Source organism: Salvia hispanica, chromosome 3 (assembly GCF_029641045.1).
Source record: "Salvia hispanica isolate PSC_SH4W2 chromosome 3, Shi_PSC_v1, whole genome shotgun sequence".
Lineage (NCBI taxonomy): Eukaryota > Viridiplantae > Streptophyta > Magnoliopsida > Lamiales > Lamiaceae > Salvia > Salvia hispanica.
Genome location: NC_142694.1, coordinates 55,202,145 through 55,225,847, shown reverse-complemented (window position 1 = coordinate 55,225,847; position 23,703 = coordinate 55,202,145). Strand labels below are relative to the sequence as shown.

The 23,703-nt window shown below is 32.4% G+C and overlaps 2 protein-coding genes across 2 annotated transcripts; one reads left to right on the top strand and one right to left on the bottom strand.

Annotated features, from left to right (window-relative positions):
* The first annotated feature begins 14,383 nt into the window (after positions 1 to 14,383).
* Positions 14,384 to 16,866, top strand: LOC148931100 (homeobox protein BEL1 homolog). The gene is made up of 4 exons (XM_089068964.1): positions 14,384 to 15,190; positions 15,335 to 15,717; positions 15,972 to 16,032; positions 16,141 to 16,866. Exons 1-4 carry the CDS (start codon positions 14,570 to 14,572, stop codon positions 16,666 to 16,668), a joined length of 1,593 nt encoding a protein of 530 aa, XP_088925090.1. The 5' UTR covers positions 14,384 to 14,569; the 3' UTR covers positions 16,669 to 16,866.
* Positions 16,867 to 19,594: 2,728 nt separating this feature from the next.
* Positions 19,595 to 22,815, bottom strand: LOC148931099 (uncharacterized). The gene is made up of 3 exons (XM_089066244.1): positions 21,665 to 22,815; positions 20,334 to 20,876; positions 19,595 to 20,011 (listed from the first exon to the last, which is right to left on the bottom strand). Exons 1-3 carry the CDS (start codon positions 22,538 to 22,540, stop codon positions 19,913 to 19,915), a joined length of 1,518 nt encoding a protein of 505 aa, XP_088922370.1. The 5' UTR covers positions 22,541 to 22,815; the 3' UTR covers positions 19,595 to 19,912.
* Positions 22,816 to 23,703: the final 888 nt, after the last annotated feature.

The window sequence follows — 23,703 nt, the reverse complement described above, 5'->3', positions numbered from 1 at the left end:
CAAATAATAAGACATACCACCAAGAAATTGTGGCATTTAATTATGAAGCTTAAAAGTAGCAGGTCTACTAAGTAAAGATTTGGAATTAGTGAATTACATAGAATTAGGCAAATATAAAGAGTTACATCCTTTATATTTTGATGGTTAAACTGATTTAGAAAAGGTTGGAGTTCTTAATTTACTAGCTTTTCGGGTGTTTTTATTCTTATATAAGCTTATTCTTTTCAAACAATATTGTATAGTCAGCTCGTTTCTTTAAATATAAGTAATGACAAGAGGTAATTATATAATACATAAAAAAAATTTCACCAGTGTTTCAAATTAGTACAACAAATTTTAACTTCACTACATCATACAAAAAATTTAATTAGTGTTCCAAACTAACACATTCTATCTAAATCTTTTAATACCCTTAACGTAACTTTCATTGCATTCTCTTTCTACATTACCTAGCAGAACTAGTTTAGTTGAGTATGTTAAGTAGTGGAAATCCCTCAGCAACTTTTTCATCAACATCTCCACCGGTCTAGATTCATGGAAAATAATTTTTCAATATGTTTCGGACAAATAAGATAATCTTAATTTTGAGTTGCTCCTTGTTGTTTTTCCATTTGCTTCTCACTTCTACTTTACCCACTATATCTCCCTCTCTCTCATTTTACAAATTTTGCATTAAAAATTGTGTAGTTCACTTATGAGACTATTTCTCTACGGTTTTGAGAATTTTAGAACGGTTATAACGTAGAATCATTCTTTTGTAAGACAACAATAATATATAGTCATGTTTAATTATGAAACATTTATAATTTATACTACATATAATGGATTTTTTTTCTTACTCGGTCAAAAATCAAAATAATAAAGTCTGCATATTGGACAGATTAGTATGTGACTCAAGAACTACAAATACACTCTTATTAATGTAAAACGAGAAGATACGAATCATACGACACTGTTTATGTGGTTTCCATTTTCAGAGTTACTTTTCTCAGTCTGTGTTCAAATCTAGGCTTCTAAATTTGGGCTATTCAAAAAGAGCTGCATATACCCAAACTGGTCTCATTAAGTGTGCATAACAAGAAATCATTGGAAATACAACCCTAAATGTAATCCCTTCTACCTCTATCAACATAGGCACAATGTATAGTACTTACAAACTTATTTCTCATTCTAATTCTGCAAATAAATTTAAAAAAAAATTGTCTTCCAAGGCTAAAATATACTAGTACTATACTATATATCATGAACTTATGAATATTTTTCACATTGTTATCAGTATCATGCTCCTATACTAATTCCCAATTGAAGACTTGAAATGACTATATTGCTTTAAATGGCCAATATACTAAATAACGTACAGCTAGTCATGATGGCATTAATTTGAAAGAATTCGTGAATTGTGTGAATATTTGGAATAATTAAAAGTTCATGTACATAGACACATTCAGCCCTTAATTCTAGATCATTTTCTTACTCTTGGGATAATTTTATACCGTAAGTACAATTAATTCCAAAAAAATATTAGTATTTCATTCTGTCCAACTATATAGAAGTATTAATTGTAGTGGGGAATGTGTGATATATATGGGCTATAATGCAAGTGGTATAGGAATGATACTTTATGATACATGCATGCATGCTTGGATGGTGCTGATTTTGATTGATAATATGGTGATGGCCACAATCCTAAATTAAAGTAAAAAGTAACACATTATAAAATTATTACTTGGAGTATACTTTCTCCATTCTCTGTAAATGTCTCAAATTCTTATTTTAAAATATCCATCACATTTCATTATTATTGTTTTTTATATATAAAAGTATAACTTACAAGCAACTAATATTGTTTTTACTCAATTTATTTTACATTTCTTAAAACTTGTAAGGAGTAAATAAAATGAAACATTTTATAGGAGAAATAGGGAGTAGTAATAAATATCTGTATTCAATATCGCTGCTATAACAAGTTAATAAAACCGATTTCCCACACAGTAGGCTGTCACGAGTAGTAGTATTAGTTAAGGTTCCATTTAATTTGATGCAACACATAGTAAAACTGGGGATGATAGGTAGGCACCTTTAATAATTAAGCAAAAGTAGTATCCACAATGACTACTTTACTTGAATTGTGTTTTTATTGTGAGATTGAGATTGCGATTGCCGATCTCTTCTTTCAACATATTAAGTGAAACACCTAGATCATGAAATATTGACCAAATAGACAATCACTAATACACTTTAAATTAGAAGGTGACTTGTGATATTTTTTGGCATTTCGATTTTCTATTTATCATTGTATAGTTTAATTCTCTTAATTGGTAGCTATAATATTTAGATAATTATTGGTTGTTTCATTGATATTTCATAGAGTATACTATATAAAAATGTACTCCATATATAGATCTCGACGATGTATAAAGGAGATGAAATTGTGATGCTTGACAGCAGAGATATATAGTAAGGTTTAGCTTTTGAGGGTGCTGGTTTTGAAATCACAATCTTTGAGCTTCAAAAATTAAAACACCCACCTCCAATAGCAAGACATCCATTTTGTATATAATCACACAATTATGTGTATATCAATAAATTATAAATGAAAAAAGTGAAAAAAAAGGGGCAAGACATCTTGCGGATTTTCCTCCCGTGCGACCCGATCGTCCCTTTCAAGCAAAAGGACGGGAAACAGAGCTCCCGTTGTGGATGCTCTAAGAAATGGAAATTAAATAAAGGTCTAAGGTAGAATATCGGGCTCTTAATATGCCGCAAGTTGAGTTGATTAATGATGCTACATATTCATCCATTTTCACATTTTATAAACTAATCCTTTCATTCTCCACTAAATATTCATTTTGTATACTAATTATTTTATTTTCCACTAAATTATTCATTCATATACTGATTATCAAAGTAGATAATCACAACTAATTAACCTGGGCAATGGGCATGCATGCATGTGCACTACAATTAATAAAACACAAAACTCTAATATAAATAATTAATTTTTGGAGACTTTATAGCTTTATTTTTTAGCAAATACTGTAGATAGCTAGAATGCGTAGGTGGGAGGGTGGTCCATTTGAAGATAAGGTGGTGGACCACAATAGATTTTCTGGCACAGCAATAATATTAACGTAAATTACATAACATATGTAAATATGACAAATTCAAGTTTCAATGAAAAGCTGGTGCTTCTTTGCAATTTACTACTTTTCAGGGTGCTTTTGTTCACCTGCGATCTATGCTGTTTGATACACTTTTACTAAGAGATTCCAATATATTGTCTACGTATTATTTTATTTTGATTTGTGCAAGGAATTTTATAAATTTTGTTTTTAGATTTTATTTTGTTGTGGCAAGGTACAAGTGGATGGAATTGATTATCTGCATTTTTGTACTAGTAATAAATATGGTAGTGAAACATTCCAAATTTTTAAATATGTTTGGTCTGTAAGTTTCTTTAGTTGGGGAAAGGGGATGGGAAAATATTGCAACCTTGATTCTCCGTTACACTATAATTTTAATAAGAGTGAACTACATAAATGGTATTTGATCTTTCACTTTCGCACATAAGTGGTACCTAATCTTTATTTTATATTGTTTTTGGTATCTTGTGACAAAAATAACCTCAGGTACCAAACATGTGATTTTTTTGTTATGGAGGATATTCTTAGAAATTTCAATTAAATAGTTTCTTCCTTTCTTATTTCTTTTTTAGTGTCGGGTCAAAGTGTAGCAAATTTTGGGGGACGGAGCCAAATATGTGATTATTTTTTCTTCCTTTCTTATTTCTTTTTTAGTTTCTTCTTCATTTTCTTCTTTTTTATTTTAGTATTTTATCTTTCTTTCTTCTCTCTTTTTTTCTCCTTAGTTTATATTTCTTCGTCTTTCTTTTATCTTGTATCTTCTTTTTCTTCTTTCCTTTTAGTTTTTTATACATACATCAATTGCATTCATAATATAAATCAAGAACAAAATGTCTAATTAATTAATTATTTATTTAAAATAATTAAATCAATTAAATATTTTTTTTAAAATTACTTTATCCTCATTTTAAGATTGAAACACCTAACTAAAAATATTCAACTCTTTATATCATTATGAATACAATTCACAATTATTATTACATAATATTATATGATTCATAATTTATATAATTATACTATAATTATTTATTAATTACTTCTAGTTTTTAGTATTATAACAATAATATTTGTACAATAATTAAATATAATTATAACTATAATTATAATTAATTATATTTGAATGATATTAAAAATAAATAAATTATTAATTTATAACATCAAAATAGTAATATTAATATTGATCAATAATAATAATATAAAGAGTGAGGAGAATGAGAGAAGATATTATAATATCACTTTTGGTACTAATTTTGTGTATACCTAAAATATCCTTTATGACATAAATAAGAAAATGTATTGTTCAGAGGGCAATTTAGGAATAAAATTGAATCAGGTACTTAAAATGTGATTTATAGGTACCAAAAGCGATAGAAGGGTTCCACTTTTTTTTGGTTTAAGGGCTGCTCGCCCTACCGAAGTACCACTGACACAAGGATTTTCAGTCCTTTGCTCTAACCAGCTGAGCTACCTGAACCACTTTCCTAAAGTCTGTTTTCTATAAAATAAAGATCAGGTACCATTTACGTGCGAAAGTGAAAGATCAGGTACCATTTATGTAGTTTACTCTTTTAATAATAGTACGAGGTTTCGTATAAGTGTAAAATGGTCTAGAAATCAGTGAGCTATATCCAAAAAAAAAATAATGAGAATTTAAACTAGATAAAAAAAATACTACAAAACCAAAATAGTAACTTGTAATAAGATACAAAGATCAACTAGCAAACGGAAAAACATACAATAATAACAACTAGGGAGGCGTTCGGTTGGTTATATTAATTGTGTCTCGCCGACTTATTAATTTGATGCTCGGTTGCCGCAATCCAAATTAATCTGAGCCCACAAGGCCCGTGTCAAGCCCATCTCAATGGTGCCATTTTAAGTGTTTATGGCAGACAACTTATCGCACCACTAACCCTCCGATTAATTTAATCTCACCCCTCTCTTCTCTCTCTTAGTTGCTGTCATCAATTACAACATTAACCGACTAGTCACATCTCAATGGTGGCATCTTGATAAAGCCCATCTTGAGCTATCCCATACTACAATCTCAAGACTATTTATCTAACCAACCGAACAAGGCCTAGGAGTATAACATGTTCGCCTATCTCCTTCAGCAAATCTATCAACTTCGTAGTACACAATATATACAAACAACGTCCACATAGTAGACTATACAATTTTTTTCAGTCAAGGCAGTTGGAGAAGGATCTAACAACCACAGGAGGCAAGAAAAAATAAAACAAGACAACATACAATAATTAAATCAAAGTCTCAAACTATGTCAATCAACAGTTTTTTTAGTATTTTAATATAAACTTTGTAGCACCAGTTGACAACTACTAATGAATGCGGATAGGATTTAGCCAATTTAACAGACCGATATCTAAGATCGAGTGGAGCACTTTGAAATCGATTCTGGTTGGCCTCTCAGACCGAGTGGGTTTTGGGATTAACTCCACTCGGTCGAGTGGAACTCTCTGGATTGGAACCTTCATCTTGCAGTGTCACTCGAACTGGGTGGATACTAAACCACACTCACTCGATTCAAGTGAGATTTACTTAGGCCATGTTTGGTTGACAGGAAAGTAGAGTTGGCAAGGAAAATGATTTCTGGGAAAATGAATCCCGAAAATATGATTCCTAGTAACTTTACTTTCCTGTGTTTGGAAAATATCAAGATTTTAAATTTATATTTAATTTAGAAACAAAACTAAAAATATACTTATTATTATTTTTTATTTACAAAAAAGAATAATATTGTAAAATTTTTAATAAATTATTAATTATATTATTATATTTATTATTACGATGGATAGTTTAAATATGGATTATCCATCACAATATATAATAATATAATTATAATTATAATTACATGGAGTATTTACTGGTATTATAATTAAATAAATTTTATAAATTAAAATTGCACTATAACTTTATTGTTTGATTATTAATTTATAAAATATACTCTCTCCGTCCCACAAAAGATGTCACATTTGTGGGATGACACTGGATTTTAGGAGGTTTTATTTTGTGTGTTAAATGGAGAGAGAAAATATAAGTTTTATATTCATATGAGAGAGAACTTTTTCTAAAAAGGGAAATATGAAATCTTTTGTGGGACAAACTAAAAAGGAAAGTGTGACATCTTTTCTGTGACGGACAGATTAATAATTATTATTTATTATACAATATTATATTATATAATTATATTTAATTATTTAATAAATTATCAATTACTATTATCAATTATTATAAAATATAGTTATAATTATGATAATTTTAATTATAGTTATTTATTACAATGAAATTAAGTATATTTTTGAAACATTATAATTGTAATTATTATTATTATTATTATTATTATTATTATTAATAAAACTATACTATAGGTAAGAATCCTAAAACTAGGAAAAAGAATACCTAAGAAAAGTTATAATTCAAAATCCGAAACAAACACAGGAATTTAAAATTTAATGAATTAGACTACTTTCTCAGACAGAATCCTGACAATCAAACATGGCCTTAATCACATCCAATGTCTATTTTCTTGTCTTTTCATGTTCGTCTCATCTTTATTCTTAGCACATTCTAAACAAACACGTTAAAGTCCCAATAGTTATATAATTAGTCAAAAACTATAGAATTAAATGAGTAATTTCTACATTGTACACACTTAGTGACCAATTGAACCTATCAAAACATGAGTTAATTAGATACCAGATTTTTTGGTTTCAGGTACCTACTGGTTGTACCCGCTGATATCCAAATTTGCAAGCCTATCTAAACTAGTGGCGTGAGACGAAGTGCATACAAAATTTATTTTATTTTATTATTTTAAATTTATAAATACAATCGTATTTTCACATTCATTTTGTCTACTCTCTCCCATAAAAGCTATCTCTCTTCACAAATGAATCTGATTCCGAACGACGAAGATATCTTCGCTTCTTTTATTCATATGTTTGTTGAGGACGAGCCACTAATTAATCTGTAGGGAGATAGAAGATATATTTGCTCAAATGCCTCTTTAGTTTTTTATTTGTTAAGACTTGTACTTTTTATGACTTTAAATGAATCTATATGGTAATATACTAAGTATATTGATATGTATTATAGTTAAAATATTATTGATAATTAAACTAATTAGTAATGTTATGTATTTTAGTTAAAATTTTATTGATAATTAAAATATAAATTATTATAATTAAAGAAAGAGCTACGGAATGTAGGAGTTGTGGTCATTAAAGTTATGTCGAGAGATACCTGTTGTGAATGGTCTAATGTGCCATATTCAAAATTCAAATAAAAATTTTGAATGATTTAATTTCCGTGTTCATTTAAATCATGTATTATTGATTAGACTGAAGTGTGATGTTCCCACGTTAAAGATAATTAGTCAAGTGAAGAATTAATTATTGTGAGTACTAAAAGACAAATTGTTGAAAATTTTAGTTGAGTGTATTCGCTTCTAGATTCATGGTTAACGTGTATTCGATTCTAGAAGCATGGTATTTTTTCATTCTATCCACATTATAGATGTCAAATTGTTGCGCAGAATAATTCATTTTCATAGAATATATGCATATGAAAAATGAAATGGGATAACAATTAAAAAAAATTAGTTGTCCGCATTATTTTCTATTTATATAATATATATACATTGCATATGAAAATGAAATTTGATGGAGATCTGAGTGTAGCTTGCTAGAATGTGACTCGAATAAACCGATTTTATATAATAAGCATACAAATATAGTAGTATTATATTTATATGTATAGACAGTATAGTACTACTAAAATTACCTTTAATTCTATATAATATGTAAAAAATAATTTGAATCAAGAGAATTATATAAAATTTAAATTTTTATTTTTAGATATTTTAGGATTGACAATCGTCATTAGAAGTGATATTGAAGATTCAAAATATCTACAATGTTATAACAAATAAATTGAATGCATTATGTGCATTGCATATGCGACATTATAACAGCATAGTAGATTATTTCATAACTGTCAAAATTTTGATATCATTTATTTACTCTTAACACATTAAATAAATCTTAACAGTTTTCCACGTGACGTAATATAGGTGGTTGATCACCCTAGTCTAAAGGATATAATTGATCTTAACTTTGATATAGATATGGCATTTTTTGTTCCAAGCTCTATACTATCGTATAAAAAAAATTACTAACAAAATAGGGATGTCAATCCAACTTGAAATCCGTGGGTCGACCCCGAATAGCCCGGTAAAATTTGTGGGTTAGGGCTGTAATTTTATAACCTGAATACAAAATGGGCTAAACAGGTTAGCCTGAATGGATTCACGGGTTGAACGGGTTGCGGGTCGGCCCGAATGGATTGCAACTTTTAATTAAAAAATATTAAATTTAAGCGCTATTTGTATTTTTTAAATTTCATGTGATACAATCATTAGTCTTCTTTTATCTTTATTTTACACTTTTCCACATAATCTCATACTATCAACTTTCAACTTCTACCTCGACTCCTTCAATCCATCACCTGTCACTACTGTTTTACCACCACCAAAGTCAATCAACACAAAATCAAGAATTATCCCATCAAAATCTCAATATATTGATCATTAAACAATGATTTTATGTAAGATATGATTTTTAATATTCATAAAGAATTAATTATGAACAATGTCAAAATAATGACACGAAACACAAGCTTTAATTCAAATTTAACTGATGTATTTTAATTTATTTTGTTTATATTGTAGTTGATCGAGATGAAAGACTTCTCTCAAACTATTATTGAAGAAAACTATGAAAATTTGAATATTATATCTGATTCGAAGAAAAAATTATCAAAAATTTAACATTATTTATAGAGGAAAAGTTTGATACAAGAGATTATTTTTGAAAGTTTTTAGACCCGAATAGCCTGATGGGTTAGCCCGAAACCTGGCGGGTTAGGATTAAGGTCGAAAATTTATGACTAAATAAACTCATAACCAGAATAGTCCATACCCAAATAGCCCGGCAACCCGAGTGGGTTGGCCCGAACCCGAACCGGTTAGCCCGATTGACATCCCTAATACAAAAATCGAGACGCAATTACTTGCATTGAAATTTTTTAAAAAAATAACAACAATTAAGGATACAAAAGAAAGTGTCATTAAATTAATGATTAATTAACTTAATCTTTTGCTAAAAGACGCTTTTATTTGTGTCCTCTAATTTTAGTTGGAACATCAATAATAAAGATGCTTTTTGAAGCATTGGTGATATATTTAAAAACACAAATTAGCATCCTTAAATGCATTGAGAAACATCATTAACGGATTTTTTGTTTTAGTATATATAAGAAGTGTAGTACATATAATTTCTAACTAATACTTGTAGTTGTAAAACTGTATTAGGGTCAAACAACATCATCATTGCATAACCAGCTAGGATAAAATCTCATTGATCACATCAAAAGATTTTAAGGGCATGGTTATGGCATTTCGTGTGAACTATATAATTATCCTGAAGCATTTCGATAATTAAGGATGCTGCATTTGCACTATTTCAAATTCAAAAATACAGTTTAGGTCAATATATACGTTGAATTTAGGTCATTATAACATTAAAATGGACATCATTAAGTTGGTAGAGATACTTACATGATTTTTTTATCGAACCTTCTTTGTGTCAATATAAACAATTAAGATTTTACTATAGTTCTCATAAAATTACCTTTAATATTATAGTTTGTAAAAAAAAAATTGAGATATTTCATAAGAGTTAAGTTTTTGTTACATGTCATTTGTAAATAATGTGTCATTACATAATAAAAAATGTACAGTATTAGTAATAGGGGGTGATTTATATTACTAACTATTTAAATTGTTAACTCTGCTAACTCATCAATATAGTATATTAAAAATGTCAACACGGTGACATCAAAATGTTAACACATTATATTGAAGTTCAAGAAAATTATGTGTTGACATTTTAATGTTATCGTATTGACATTTTTAATACACTGCATTGATGAGTTAGCAAGTTAGCAACTTAAGAAAATTAGCAATTGATCACACCCCATTAGTAATATTGAATCGGCTTTATAAATATTGAATATATGTAGTTATAACAATGAAATGTACATCATTATATGCAGAAATCATACCAAATCTCTGAGGATCACAAGAGTATAACCATAATCGATTGTTATATAAATTTGACATGATTAATTACTCTTGACGGCTAAAATTATCAAATTCAATTGCAACCTGAAATCAATCTTAGTCATCCATCTTATATTTTAATCCTAAAGTTTTATATTTTATTTTGGTTTGAATATAGGAAGCTATATATATTTGAATGTGACTCGTAATATATATGTACTCCTATATGATAACAATTGAGGAGAAGTGTGAAAAGTATGTACACAAGTGACACCATCAGTCATCACACCACGAACCAAATTAGAAGGAGAAATAAGGAAATATTGCAATGCACGCATGCAAGAATAAACCAAGGATTTTTTGCTAAAAATCTCATAATTTTAATAATGAAATACTAATACATAATTAATTAAGTTGACTTCTAAACTAAACCAAAGTTACTGTCCGGCATCATAAAATCCTGTTGATAATAAAAAAAGTAAACAGAAATAGTATTAACTTTCATTTAATTTACAGACATAATTTACCAAAATGAAGAAAGAAAAATGAAAAAGGTGTGTGTTAGTGTGAGGGCCAAAAATAGGTAGTTGGCGAGAGTGAGGACCACTTCCTCTTTAGTCGACAAAGGATAAATTAAAGCTGCATTCAAATACACCTTCTTTTCTTGCGCCTGTTCTACCATAACTTTAATTATTTTTCTAATTCTCTAAATTTATTTTTTCTAATTATATTCTCCTCACTTTACTTTTAAATAGTAGTTTTCTAGATCAATATTTAGTGACCATTTATTCAGGGATGAAGCTGGATAATTACATTTTCATATCTAAGAACAATTTTGAAAGAGCGAGATTACAATTTTAAAATACAAAATACAGCCTAAATATAGCAATTAAATAAAATTTTAACTATAGGAGCGAATTAGTAGTGTTCATGCAAGTGGAAATGAAAATAATATTTACCCAAACGAAAAGTTGTAAGGCTGGGATCTAGTGCAAATCAATAATGTGAAGACAAATGAAACGTTCAAATAAATATGCAGGACATCTTAATTTATTGTGTAAAACTGCATGTGGACAATACCCATAGAAAAATATGAGCAAAGGTTACTTTGGCTTTTTCGGTAAAGCTATATTGTGTTTATAAAATATTTATTTATTTTTATGAGCATAACATAGTAGCATCTTGGGACAAATAGGAATAGAAGACGATAAAAAATATGGTAACAAATACATATAGCACACTTTTACGTTAATGTATTTATTTTTATAATCGCAAATCATATAAAAAGTTAATAGATCATAAAGTTTCCTACAAGAGAAATTTTTTTGTTTGATCCTAAATTACTAATTCTCACTCAAAACATCACCTAAAAAAAACTTAATTTTCCCGGAAAAATATTGAAGAATTTGTAATTATAAAAGAAACATGGAAAAGTCCAATTCGACTCAACATATAAATAATTACTAGTACTAAAATAAATTAGAATGTGATATTGATTAGTGGCCTTGTTGATTTCCAGTTAGTCAGTGGGCCTCCAATCTAAAAAAAACAAAGTACATCTTTTCATGTGTATTAAACATAGTAACTATGCACTACGTCAAACTCAAAACATATAATAATATCGACTATAACATTAGATAAATAAATAAAACTGTATTTAGTAAATTGATATGAACAATTCACATAATTTTTTGATTTACGCAAACGAACTAAACTTACTAAAGAGCTTGAAAATGGAAAATGGAAAATTGATTGGTCAAACTAGTTGATTAGCTCAACTCAGTTTTTAAAATTAGATATGAATAAGAAGTTTCGATTACGTGATAAGTCTATTTAATTTATAGTTATACGAGACTTTTAAATTGGATGCGGTCTTAATTTTCTTGAATAAACTTTGTCTGCCCCGAAAAATCCAAAGTCTCCAACGATAATAGTCCATCAAATTTAAATTTTAATATAAAAATTATTATATGGCACAACTTGATTAAATAAACCCTAAAATTTCATCTAATGACATAGACAAATAAAGACCCAAAGTAAGTCAATATTTTGTCCCGTCCTGACTAATATTTCATTTTGGGCATTGGAAATTTTATGGAAATGGGAAAAGGAAAAGAATGGCGGTCCCGTTTATATGAGTAGAGGTCTTTAATAGCTTGTGGTTTTAAATAATTACAATTAGCTGGAAAACTTGGACCATCTTATCTCATCCACCGATTAAATATTTACCGTTCTATCTATTTTTTACTACAATATGTAGAGTATATTATTTATTTATATGTATCGTCGTACATATTATAATTGGTTATAATTTTTGGGGTTAAATTTAATTAGTCGCGGACTTGTATTTATTTTGTAATTTTAGTACGATTTTGAACCATTGGCTGAAATACTATCACCATATGTTGCTGTAAAATTAACACACATAGTTTTTGTTGGTCAAAGTATCTGAGTATAATATCAGTGACACTCCAATTTTCGGTGGCAATTCTTTTAGGAATTAATGTTAATCTTGTGATAAAGTTTGGGAGAGTATGTTTAAAATTATAAGCTTATTGACAATTTTCTACATAAATATATTGAGTTTGCATATGTACTTGGGTATTAATTGTTTTTTTTTAATTCAAGTTTTTTTTCCTGGTCAAATGACATGTATTAAAAATATTCTCAATGTGAAATATATGAGTCAAAAACAGAAAAAAGTTAAAAACTGCTCCTACTAGTATTTTATGTGGGCAGTAATAAATAGGATGTGGGGATAATGTTGTACTGATATTTGATTTGCTTTTAGGTTCCCCATAAACAAATATACACACCCTCAGAAAAAGCCTGCTACAATTTATAGTTGAGCTTCACTTTTGGGGATCTGTGATTGTACCCAACTGCTACAATTACTAATGTATGAGTTATTCTTTATTTTAATCCTTTTACTTTTTCCCTGTCTCGAACTCGAAGAATTAAAAAAACATGATAGAAAAAAATTAGTGAAATGTGTTTTTTTTTAATATATTTATTTTGTAATAAAATATAAATAACAAAATGTAAAATTTATTTATTATATACAGTAAAAATGAAATAAGATAGAAATAATGACGGAGAAACTGATGAAATGATACTACAAGTAATAGGGCATTGGAGTACGTAGTAGTATGTGTCGGGTCTATTAATCAAATGTTGTCCTTCAAGATATCAAGTTTTTATTTATCAATAATTTACACTTGATAGTAGAATTTTTCATTACCTCATCATCATTAACAAAATTCCTTTCAACCCTAATCAAAATGAGTTGACTTTTACAAAGACTTCAATTATTGGTCATTTGAACCGTGAACATATATACCCCAAAAGCAAACAAATAGTAGTACTAACTTATAAATTTACCATCCTAATTGAAATTGTAATTATTGAGTAAACTACGTTTCCAATTATTATAGAGTAATGTGTGAATGAATTGGGCGACAAGTCAAATTAAAAAGAAAACCCAACATATAGCATGTGGCGGCTTGGTAGGTTTTGTGATAGGCAAAGGACCATGATCTTCTTCTTCTGACACCATCTGTACTATTTCTTCTTCATTTAATTATTGCCATCGTAAATATTCCTAATACTACTACTTCCAACTATATTGTTTTAAATATGTACATATTTTAATCAGTGGGTCTCATCTCATATAAATATAATTGGCGGTTGGAGTGGTATATGATGTGATGCCCATATATAAAATCTTCATATTTTCTTCTAGTAATATGCTACTTACACCATGTAGAATCCATATTTTAAAATAGAGTATGTATCAGATTGATTATTCAATAGTACTTGTAGTAGTATAATATAGTTATATGATGAAATTGAAATCCCATCTGAAAGTTGTAACTTGCCACGGTGGATTGACCCACTTTGGATATTTGGAGAGGAAAGAAGAGTTTTTGTAGGTAGGTTAATTAGGCTTTGATGGAATAAGGATTGTTGTTGGGTGTGAAAAGCAAATTATGTACATATATATGTATTGTGCTTTACATGCTATAGGCTTTTTTACAGTACCACCCATGTCTTCTTATATAGTTTACCCTACACAATATTTCCACTTATAACACACACTACTCTTTCTCTCTCTTTCTCTCTCACACACACACACGTATTGTACGTGCACATAATACACAATAAATATTGTATACTGAGCTGAAAAAGGCGATTGCTTTTTCGTGGATCTTCAACTAGTCCACAGCCTGAAGCAACATATTCACACACACTGCAATTCTCTCTCTCTCTTCTCTCTTCTCTCTTTATGGATGGCGAAGAGAAGGCAGTAGGAGGAGGTGGAGGTGCGATCAATATCATGGCCGCATCTACTGGATACTGCTATTCCGACGCATCTTCAACAGAAAACCCCCAAATCTACACCCTCACTGCACCCATGGAGATTATAGGGTTTCCTTCCAAAACTCTCATTCAAACTCATCAATCCATCAACGATTTCACAAATCACCAAACCTTATTGGTTTCACCGGATTCATGGAATCACCACCACCAAAACAGATTGAATTTCGACGATCCGTATGCGAATCAAAGGCAGTCGACCACTCAGCCTCAAGGATCGCTTTCTCTCTCGCTCACTTCCTCCAATTTGCAGCCCTTTCAGATGCGACAAAACGACGTCGGTCAATCGAGTAATTCCATGTATCGCCAGATGATGCAGCAGCAGTTTCAGATTCGGAACTCCAGGTACCTTGAGCCGGCGAAGGAGCTCCTCAATCAGCTCTGCAATCTCGGAACCGCCGCGGAGAAGATGAAGGGGAAAAAAAGCTGCGGCGAGGACGAGAGCGCTGCGGCGGCGGGAGCGCCTTTCGCCGTCGATCTCCTGGAGCTGCAGAGGCGAAAGGCGAAGCTGCTGCAAATGCTACAAGAGGTAATATTGTTACATAAAATGATTGGACGGTGGACCAATCGCCTTTAAAATCGAAACTAACTTTGTGACTCTTCCATTAATGCTTCACATGGACTTCTTCATTTTTTTTTCAATTTTTTTGATTTTTTTTAAATTTTTGTACAGGTTGATAGAAGGTACAAGCACTACTGCGATCAGATGCAGGCGGTGGTGCTGTCGTTCGAGGCGGTGGCCGGAGAGGGCGCGGCTGCGGCCTACTCAGGCATGGCTCTGCGGGCGATGTCGCGGCACTTCCGATGCCTCAAGGATGGGATTTTAGGTCAAATTAAGGCGGCGAACAAGGCGATGGGGGATAGAGACGCTGCGATTCCCGGCGCCAGCAAAGGCGAGACTCCACGCCTCAGAATTCTCGATCAGAAACTGAGGCAGCAGAGGGCTTTCCAGCAGATGGGGATGGTCGAGAATCACCCGTGGCGCCCGCAACGTGGCCTCCCGGAGAAGTCCGTCGCCGTCCTCCGCTCTTGGCTCTTTGAACACTTCCTCCATCCGTAAATTCTCTCTCTTTCTCTCTCAACTTAATTGATTATTTAAATTGTTAATTGAGATTGTTAATGTTTGGTTACAGCTGTTGGTTTCTTGTTTTGTTTGTGTGGGTTTGTAGCTTCTTGGCATTTTTGGTTTTGATCCTACTGTTGAAACCTGCATAGGCCCCATGTTTCTCTCTCATCCACAAAAATTATTGAAATTAAATATGAAATTGAAGAAGCATTGATGAATATGCATAAACTGGAACTTGGTGCAGGTATCCAAGCGAAGTAGATAAACGCATTTTAGCCCGACAAACAGGTCTCTCAAGAAGCCAGGCATGTCTCTTTCCTCCCACCATTATTATTCTCAATTAATTGACCAATTCTTTTACACTATTTGTGAAAAAGTCATGTATGGCATCATGCTGTTGTTGTGTTGTGCAGGTCTCAAACTGGTTCATCAACGCCCGGGTGCGCCTCTGGAAGCCCATGGTCGAGGAAATGTACCTCGAAGACCAAAAGGAAGGCGGCCAAGGCGAAGGAGATAAAGAAGAAGAGGCCGTGGGGCACGAGGACCGCAAGCCGACCGAGGATCAGCTGATGATGAGAACAGATTCAGAGTGCCTCTCCTCCATAATCAACACTTCCTCATCAAGAAATCATATCAGTACCAGAGGCGGAGGCGACGAGATGCAGTTCGATTTCTCATCATACGCCTCCGCCTCTCATCATCATCCCGGTCCCAGTGGGAGCAGTGGAGGGGTGTCATTGACGTTGGGTTTGCAGCAGCACGGCGGAGGAGGGGTGACATTAGCGTTCACCCCGGCGGCGGGGGAGGGGGGGATGTTCTACACTAGAGATGAGGAGATGGAGGAGTGTGAGAGGGTGGATCAGTATTCTTCAATGTTTGATGGGGAAAGCCAGAATCTGCATTTGATGGGGGCGCAGCTGCTTCATGATTTGGCTGGATAGATATTTGGGAAAAGTGAATATGTGGTGAAGGTTGGAACAGTGGTTTTGATTTGTCGGTGAAGTTCTCAATATATTTGGCTGTGTTGTTGTGCACACACACACACAGAATAGGCGGTATGTACAGAATCGATTAATACTTTTACTACTAGTATAATTTATTTACTTGGTTTGGGTTTTCAATCAAACCATTTTGCTTCACTTGCTGGGAATTGGTGTTTATTGATTCAAGCCAACTTTTAGTAATTTTTGTTTTGGAAATTGTGCTTTACTTTTCTGCTTTTTGGCTGTGTGTAAATTGGTACGTACAAAATACACATATATTGTATGTGTATGAGTGTATCATCACTTATAAAATGAAATTCATATGAAATCAAAATGAGCTAATGAAATTTAGGATAAATTTGAGTCTTATGTAAAGTAGGAGAATAGTTTAAATTTTATCTCTTCAAAAGAAAAATAGGGTAAATTTCAATATAACATGCGCCATGCATGCATGCATGCAGAATTTTTTGATGAATAAAATTTTAAGAAAATTAATTCGGGTTACATGCATGTAGTGATGTAATTTTCCACAAAAGCACATTAGTATTAAACTAAGCAACTCTGATTAGAAGTTAAACTTATATTTTTCTTTTTATTCAAACTCATATTCTTGGTTAGTACAAAGAAAAAAGAGAAGGAAAACGTTGTCTCAGGAACCTTTCGAATAAATCTGTAAGTGGTGGTTTAAATGTCAAGAGTTTATATTCTAAAAAAGTAAATTGAGTTCATTTGGTACATATATAGGTATTGTACTATTTTATACAAGAGAATTTTTAATTCATAACATGATAATAATAGCAAATCATGCTAGATATATATGAAAAATTAGTTTTATTACAGAATTGTTATTTATTTGATTTAAGTAAAATAAGAATCAAAGACTCCGGACGTATGTATAAATATATATAACGGTGTATAGTATCATGATTTTCTTTTTGTCATGATTAAGACTCCATTTATGTGGATATCAACTAGACAAAAGTAAAGCTCAAAACGTGACTTTAAATTAGAAGTATTTGTCCGCAGATATTAAATCTATATATAGAATCTTAAAGTTGCCCATCTTTGAAAACTTGGTCATTTTTCATCTCCATTAACTAATAATAATACTTTGTTAAATTGACAGGTAAAATTCACAAATCTCGAATAATTTATCATTTAAAGAAATTTATCAATTTATAATATCTTCCTTCATTTCTCTAAAACTCTATGACAATTCAAGGCATGAGGTGGTTATTAAAATCAAAATTTAATAATTTTATATAAGCACGCAATGAGTCTGTATTTATCTTTGTCTTCTCATAAAATGAATTAAATCGAATTCCGTTAGACTTTCAATTCGAGATTATGACTTCACATCGACAAGTTGCAAAAAGACACCAATATTCATAGGGTGATGAATTTGTGGTCCTTCAATTTATTTCCTCACAACTAAACGGATTTTTGTTCACTCCCAAAAGAATTGTTTGCTTTTTCTTTCTTTTTTTCTTCTCACCTTTCAATTGTCACAAAGAGACATTTTATATGCAACCACGTCCTCAAGTCTAGACTATCATTCATTCATACAATTTTGTTTCAATTAGTTATTATATTGTTGAATAAAGACTTTATGAGTTGCCAATTAAAGACTACTACTATAATAAATTTATCGTTGTTGCAAATTAGAATATTTAAAATTTTTAAATAATGCTAGCTCCAATCTCTTGATATGTTGTAAATTCGACGTTTTGATTACAATAATGATCCTAACTCAAATACTTAGTCGACATGCGTGATAAAATTGGTCACAACAAGGGATGACACCTAGACTAATAAATTGACAAGTATGTATACACGTATACACCAAACACATATATAAATTCTAAGATCCATGAGATCACATAAATTATGTTTACTCCAACTAATAAATCGGGAATTTAAATCATATAAAAGAATAAGTGTGTGCATGAGTGAGGGTGTGTGTAGCTTTCAGAAAAACATAAATAAAATTATGTATATGAAGCCAAAATCTGAAAGTAATTAAAAGTAAATCAAATGGGCCCAATACCCATGGGTGTCACGGACTTGAGCCCACTTACAACATGCGTACACCAACTTTTGTAGCTCTACTAATGTAATAAGTAGTAAGTAGTACTAGCTAGTATCATGTTCACCCAAACCCCTATTATTGTTGTATGATTATTGTTTAATTCATTTTGGAGGATAAATTAAATGGAAAATCTATAATTTCTTAAAATTTGTGTGATTATAATTTAATTCATTCTGGAGGATAGATTAAATGGAACATCTATAATTTCTTAAGGTATGTGGAAATTTTAAAAATCAAATTTGAAATCACAATTGTTCTCGTATCCCTAAATTAAAAAAAGGCACTGGGAAAATCAAAATGACTTCAGCTATAGCGCTGATTTTATGGTTTGAAACTTTGAACTCTCTAATCCACTGTTTACTTATCCAGAAAGAACAAGCATTCGATGACAAAAGTTGACTAATGTGAGTCTCTGGAATATTGAGGTAGGTTTTCTCATCAAAGTAATTTTGTTTTTTCTTTGTAAACTGTTAAACTCAAAAATATTTCTCTTTAACTTTTGTAAATTTTTATGGAATTCCTTTAAAATGAGGAACAGGGGTTAACTGAGAGGAAGTTCTGTTTCCATTACCCAAATTGTTAAGAAAACACAGTTCATCTTTTTCTTTTTCATTAAATCTTTCTGGACAAAGAATCACCCACAACAAATCTCTCCAAATGTCATCTTTTGCCTATGAAAACGGATAGATTGATATATCATCAAAAGATACAATGAATTGCACCGGATGAAGATGCAGATGCAACCTAATCACATTTTTTTGAAAGGGACATAATCACATTCTTAGATAGATTAAATTTAACAGCTCCAGCAGGTAGGCCCTATTCTCCTAAACGTTTGACAAAATGCAAGTACAAACATACCACATCCTGTACTTTAATTTTGTGTTTCATAAGTAAATGGTATCCACACCTATACAGCCATCTGCATACCTATGGCAGATCTCTCTATATTCATGTGTTTAAACTTTAGCCTCAATAAATAATGGCGGGCTATAAAGCTCTGAAAATTTTCTTGGTACACACCTCTGTTCCAAGAAATGTCAAGTTGTTGATTAACATATCATCGAGTGAAGGGAACTGGTGAAGATCGATTGAGGACTACGTGCCAACATTTTAAACTTCAGTGATCTCACCTTCCCTGCATACTCCCACATCAATAACCAAGCTTTTCTTCGACGACCTTAACACTCGGCAACAATTTCTCCTTGGAGACTAGCCACAAACAAGAAAAAACAAGTCAATGTCACTTACAAATAGAAAGACACTACCAAAGTGTAAAATACTAGTACTATGATTGTAAATAACAATCAGAATTTTTTCAAATCTAAAGAATGTGCTGGTGAGTAGTGGTTACATAGTATTGGGTAGGGTTCAATTGTTTATTTGTCCTTCGTGATATCTAACTTAGCATCAAGTTGACCTTTTTATCCAAAATTTCTTTTGTAAGTAGGTGGTTACATAGTATCTAGTGACTAATGAATTAGACAACAATTATTGTATCTCAACATGAGAGAGAGAGAGAGATTTGGCTTACCCTATTCCACAGATGGGGATCAGGCTTCTTGTGTACCTCCACTCGATCAATATTAGTTGGATCAGTTATATTCCATTTGCATGCAGGTTGAGGAGCATGATGCTGGGTGTATATACTCACTGTTTGATCAGTAGAAGACTCCAATCTCGCCCTTGACAAATAGAAAACAAAGGGCTTCTGACATGGATTCCTCATAACCGGTCTTGTGTTGAATGCATAGGCTGTGTAATCAGCTCTCTTATACCAGTTCAAGAATGTCCTTGATGGCATCTCTATCTCTCTAGGTGATAACACTCCCCTGAATACTTGAACAGCAAATCCCCATGACACTGATATAGTCCAACTATTGGTTTTGTCATAGCAAATGGACTGCTGCATCAGAGCGGCTGAATCAAGCTGCATTGGCATTCTCAGCCGCTGCAGTGCCTGGACTCGAGTGACATTGGGGAATATCGGTTCCACCACATCCAAGTGGTGCAACGACACAAGTGGTGTGACGGGGTGCGCTGCTAAGAGCCCAAATAAATCCCCATGAACATCATACTGAATTTCCATCCACCAAGAATACACTGTTAGGGTTACATAGCTCTCAAAATTTATGATCAGCCAGTTAATATCAATAAAGTAACAACATTAACTCCAACCATATTCTGCACACTACTTTTATCAACCAACTACTTTTTAGGATAAATTGCTAAAAAGTTCACGAACTTTGTCCACACTTTGCTTTTCAACACATAAATTGTTCCAGTAATGACACCACTTTTCCAATTTTATTAACATAGACACGGCCTCACTACTCATGCGGCATTGTTCCTTGGGTGAAATAGGAGATTGCACACTGCCAATGTGCAAAACAAATCATGCTAAGTCATTTCCCCAGTCATCGGAAAAATTGGGTGTATCCTTTTTGTTAAAACTGACACTTGGTTAATAGTACAACAATTTATAATAATTGTTGAAAACCAAAATCAAACCAAAGTTCGTGAATCTGTTAGCAATCATCCCAATATTTAATTAACAATGGTAGGAAGGTTGGTTTAACATCAAACCACACAGCACTTTTTTAACCAGGGTAGGCAATGACAGTAAGACATCTTCCTGAATAACAAACCTCTAAATATTGGCAAACAACGTAATTCATTTCTTTTATGAAAGCAAAAGATAACAACTTTATGATGCAAAAGTAGGAAAAATCAAATATTAGGTCAGTGATAATCCCTATCAAGACAATGGTCATAATCAAAACACAAATTAAAGTAAAAACTCAAGAAAAGAACACAGCATAAAGCAAAAAAAGGAGGCAAGAAATAAAACCGATTCCAACTCACCTGGTGAAAGCCGAGTTCTTTAGTGAGTGGCACCCCGAGTTCCGCCATACACGCCTGCATCCGATCGTCGGATCCGTACAACCCTGGGTAGCGCTGTATACACCTATCCTGCATCTTCTGCAGCGCAACCGCAAGCGGATAGCTTATCGCAAAGCCGCCTCCGCCGTACGCCATTGCGTAGGAGAAATGTATGTTCTGCAAATGGCTCTCGCTCGAGCTCCCGATGTAGTAGTACTGATTGTGATCGTACTTCCTCAAAACCCTAACCAAATTCTCCGCCACAAACACCGTGTCGTCGTCGCCCATCACCAGCCACCGCACGCCCCCCATCTCCGCCGACCTCAGAGTCTCCGACACAATCCGAGAAATCCGGATTGCGGAGCGGTGCCCTCGCTTGTTCCTGTACGCGAATTGCGACGTGTCGCTCGAAACCCTAAGCGGCGGCAGCCTCTCCGTCTCGTTTTTGTACGCTCTCACGCGGCGATCGAGCCACACGATTCCTCGCATTCCTAGCTTCGGATTCCACCATAGCTTGATGTATTCCTTCCTCTTCCCCCAAAAATTGGCCGACGCGGCAATGCCAAAAACAATGTGCTCCAGTCCCGTCTGATTCTGTCTCTCGACGCGTGAGCTCACAAATTGGAGCGATTCCGAGGGTTGCTGAACCGGCAGCGTCGTCTCGTTTGCGGCTCGTACGACCGGTAAATTGCCGGCGGCGAAGATTTGGTCGTCGCAGGAATCGTGAGGGGAGGAAAGCAGCTTAGTTGTGAAGACTAAGAAAGTGGCCGTCAGCAACAGAATCAGCCACAGCATTAGCTTCGGAAAATCTTTCCTCATCGAGTCGCGGAGGAGATTTTCCGAATTGGCAGCTTTCATCGTTTTTAGCAAATAATTCACCGGAAAAGTGAAAATCCGGCAAGTTTCAGGAACGTGGGGAAATGGAATATGCGCACTCCATAAAGTGCAAAATCTAGCTAGAGTTTAACAGGCTTGTGAAAATTCTGCATATGATAGGATTTATTGGATGGAAATGGTGAGATCTGAGGGAATGATTTTGGATTTGTGCAAAAAAAGGGAAAGTGGGAAATGCGAGAATCCGATTAAAAGAAGAAGGCGAGCATGCACAGGTGGCAGCCTTCCACGCTACCTTTACAATTTGATGAAGATACAAACAACAAATGTTTTCAACATTCTCCACTCACTCATCATCTCTTTTTCTAATTAATTAGCTAGTGGAGTATTAGTACTTTTTTATTAAAAAAATATCATAATTATATAATTAATTGAAGATTATGAGATTATTATTTTACTGATCTTGATAGTTTGTGTGATGATTTTCTTGTTGTCCTTGTAATGAAATTCTATTGAATGTGGCCATGACGAAAAAAATCTGAAGAAGGTCTCGTATTTCTAATTGCATCGAATATTAACAATTGAAAATTCATATGTAATTATTATTATTAATTAATGGATTAAACGATATCATCTATTAAAAAAATCATTATTTAGCTGAAACTTTATCAACAAAACATTACACGTAATTGAAGTCTAAGGGTCTATCATTAATTCCAGTATTAATTTGGTGGATCATTTAATTACGGTAGCCAAACTAATTATTTATTTCATTGGGGAAAGCCATTTAGGATAATTAATGACAACTCATCGATCCACGAGTAAATAATTTATGATAAATTAAACAACCAATTTAAGGTTCATTAAGGCTAATTCATTACTACTTACTACTGTCTGATTCATATTTAACCAAGGGTCCAAGACTATGTGAATATGTCTTTTTGAATTCAAAAAATAAATATATGGCCCGAATAATTAGCCTAAACCCTAAACCTTGTACTAGTATTAATTTATTAATTTACGCAGTTGCTTGCGCCGCTAACTTTTTCTCGTTTTGTCCACTTCTCTTCACGCAACTTTGAATGCAATTTCTAACTTTTTTGTGTTTGTGAATAGTACAAACACAAAGATGGATTTTGTGATTTGGCAAACGGTTAGGGGAGATTTTTCACTGCAAGGGTCGAGAA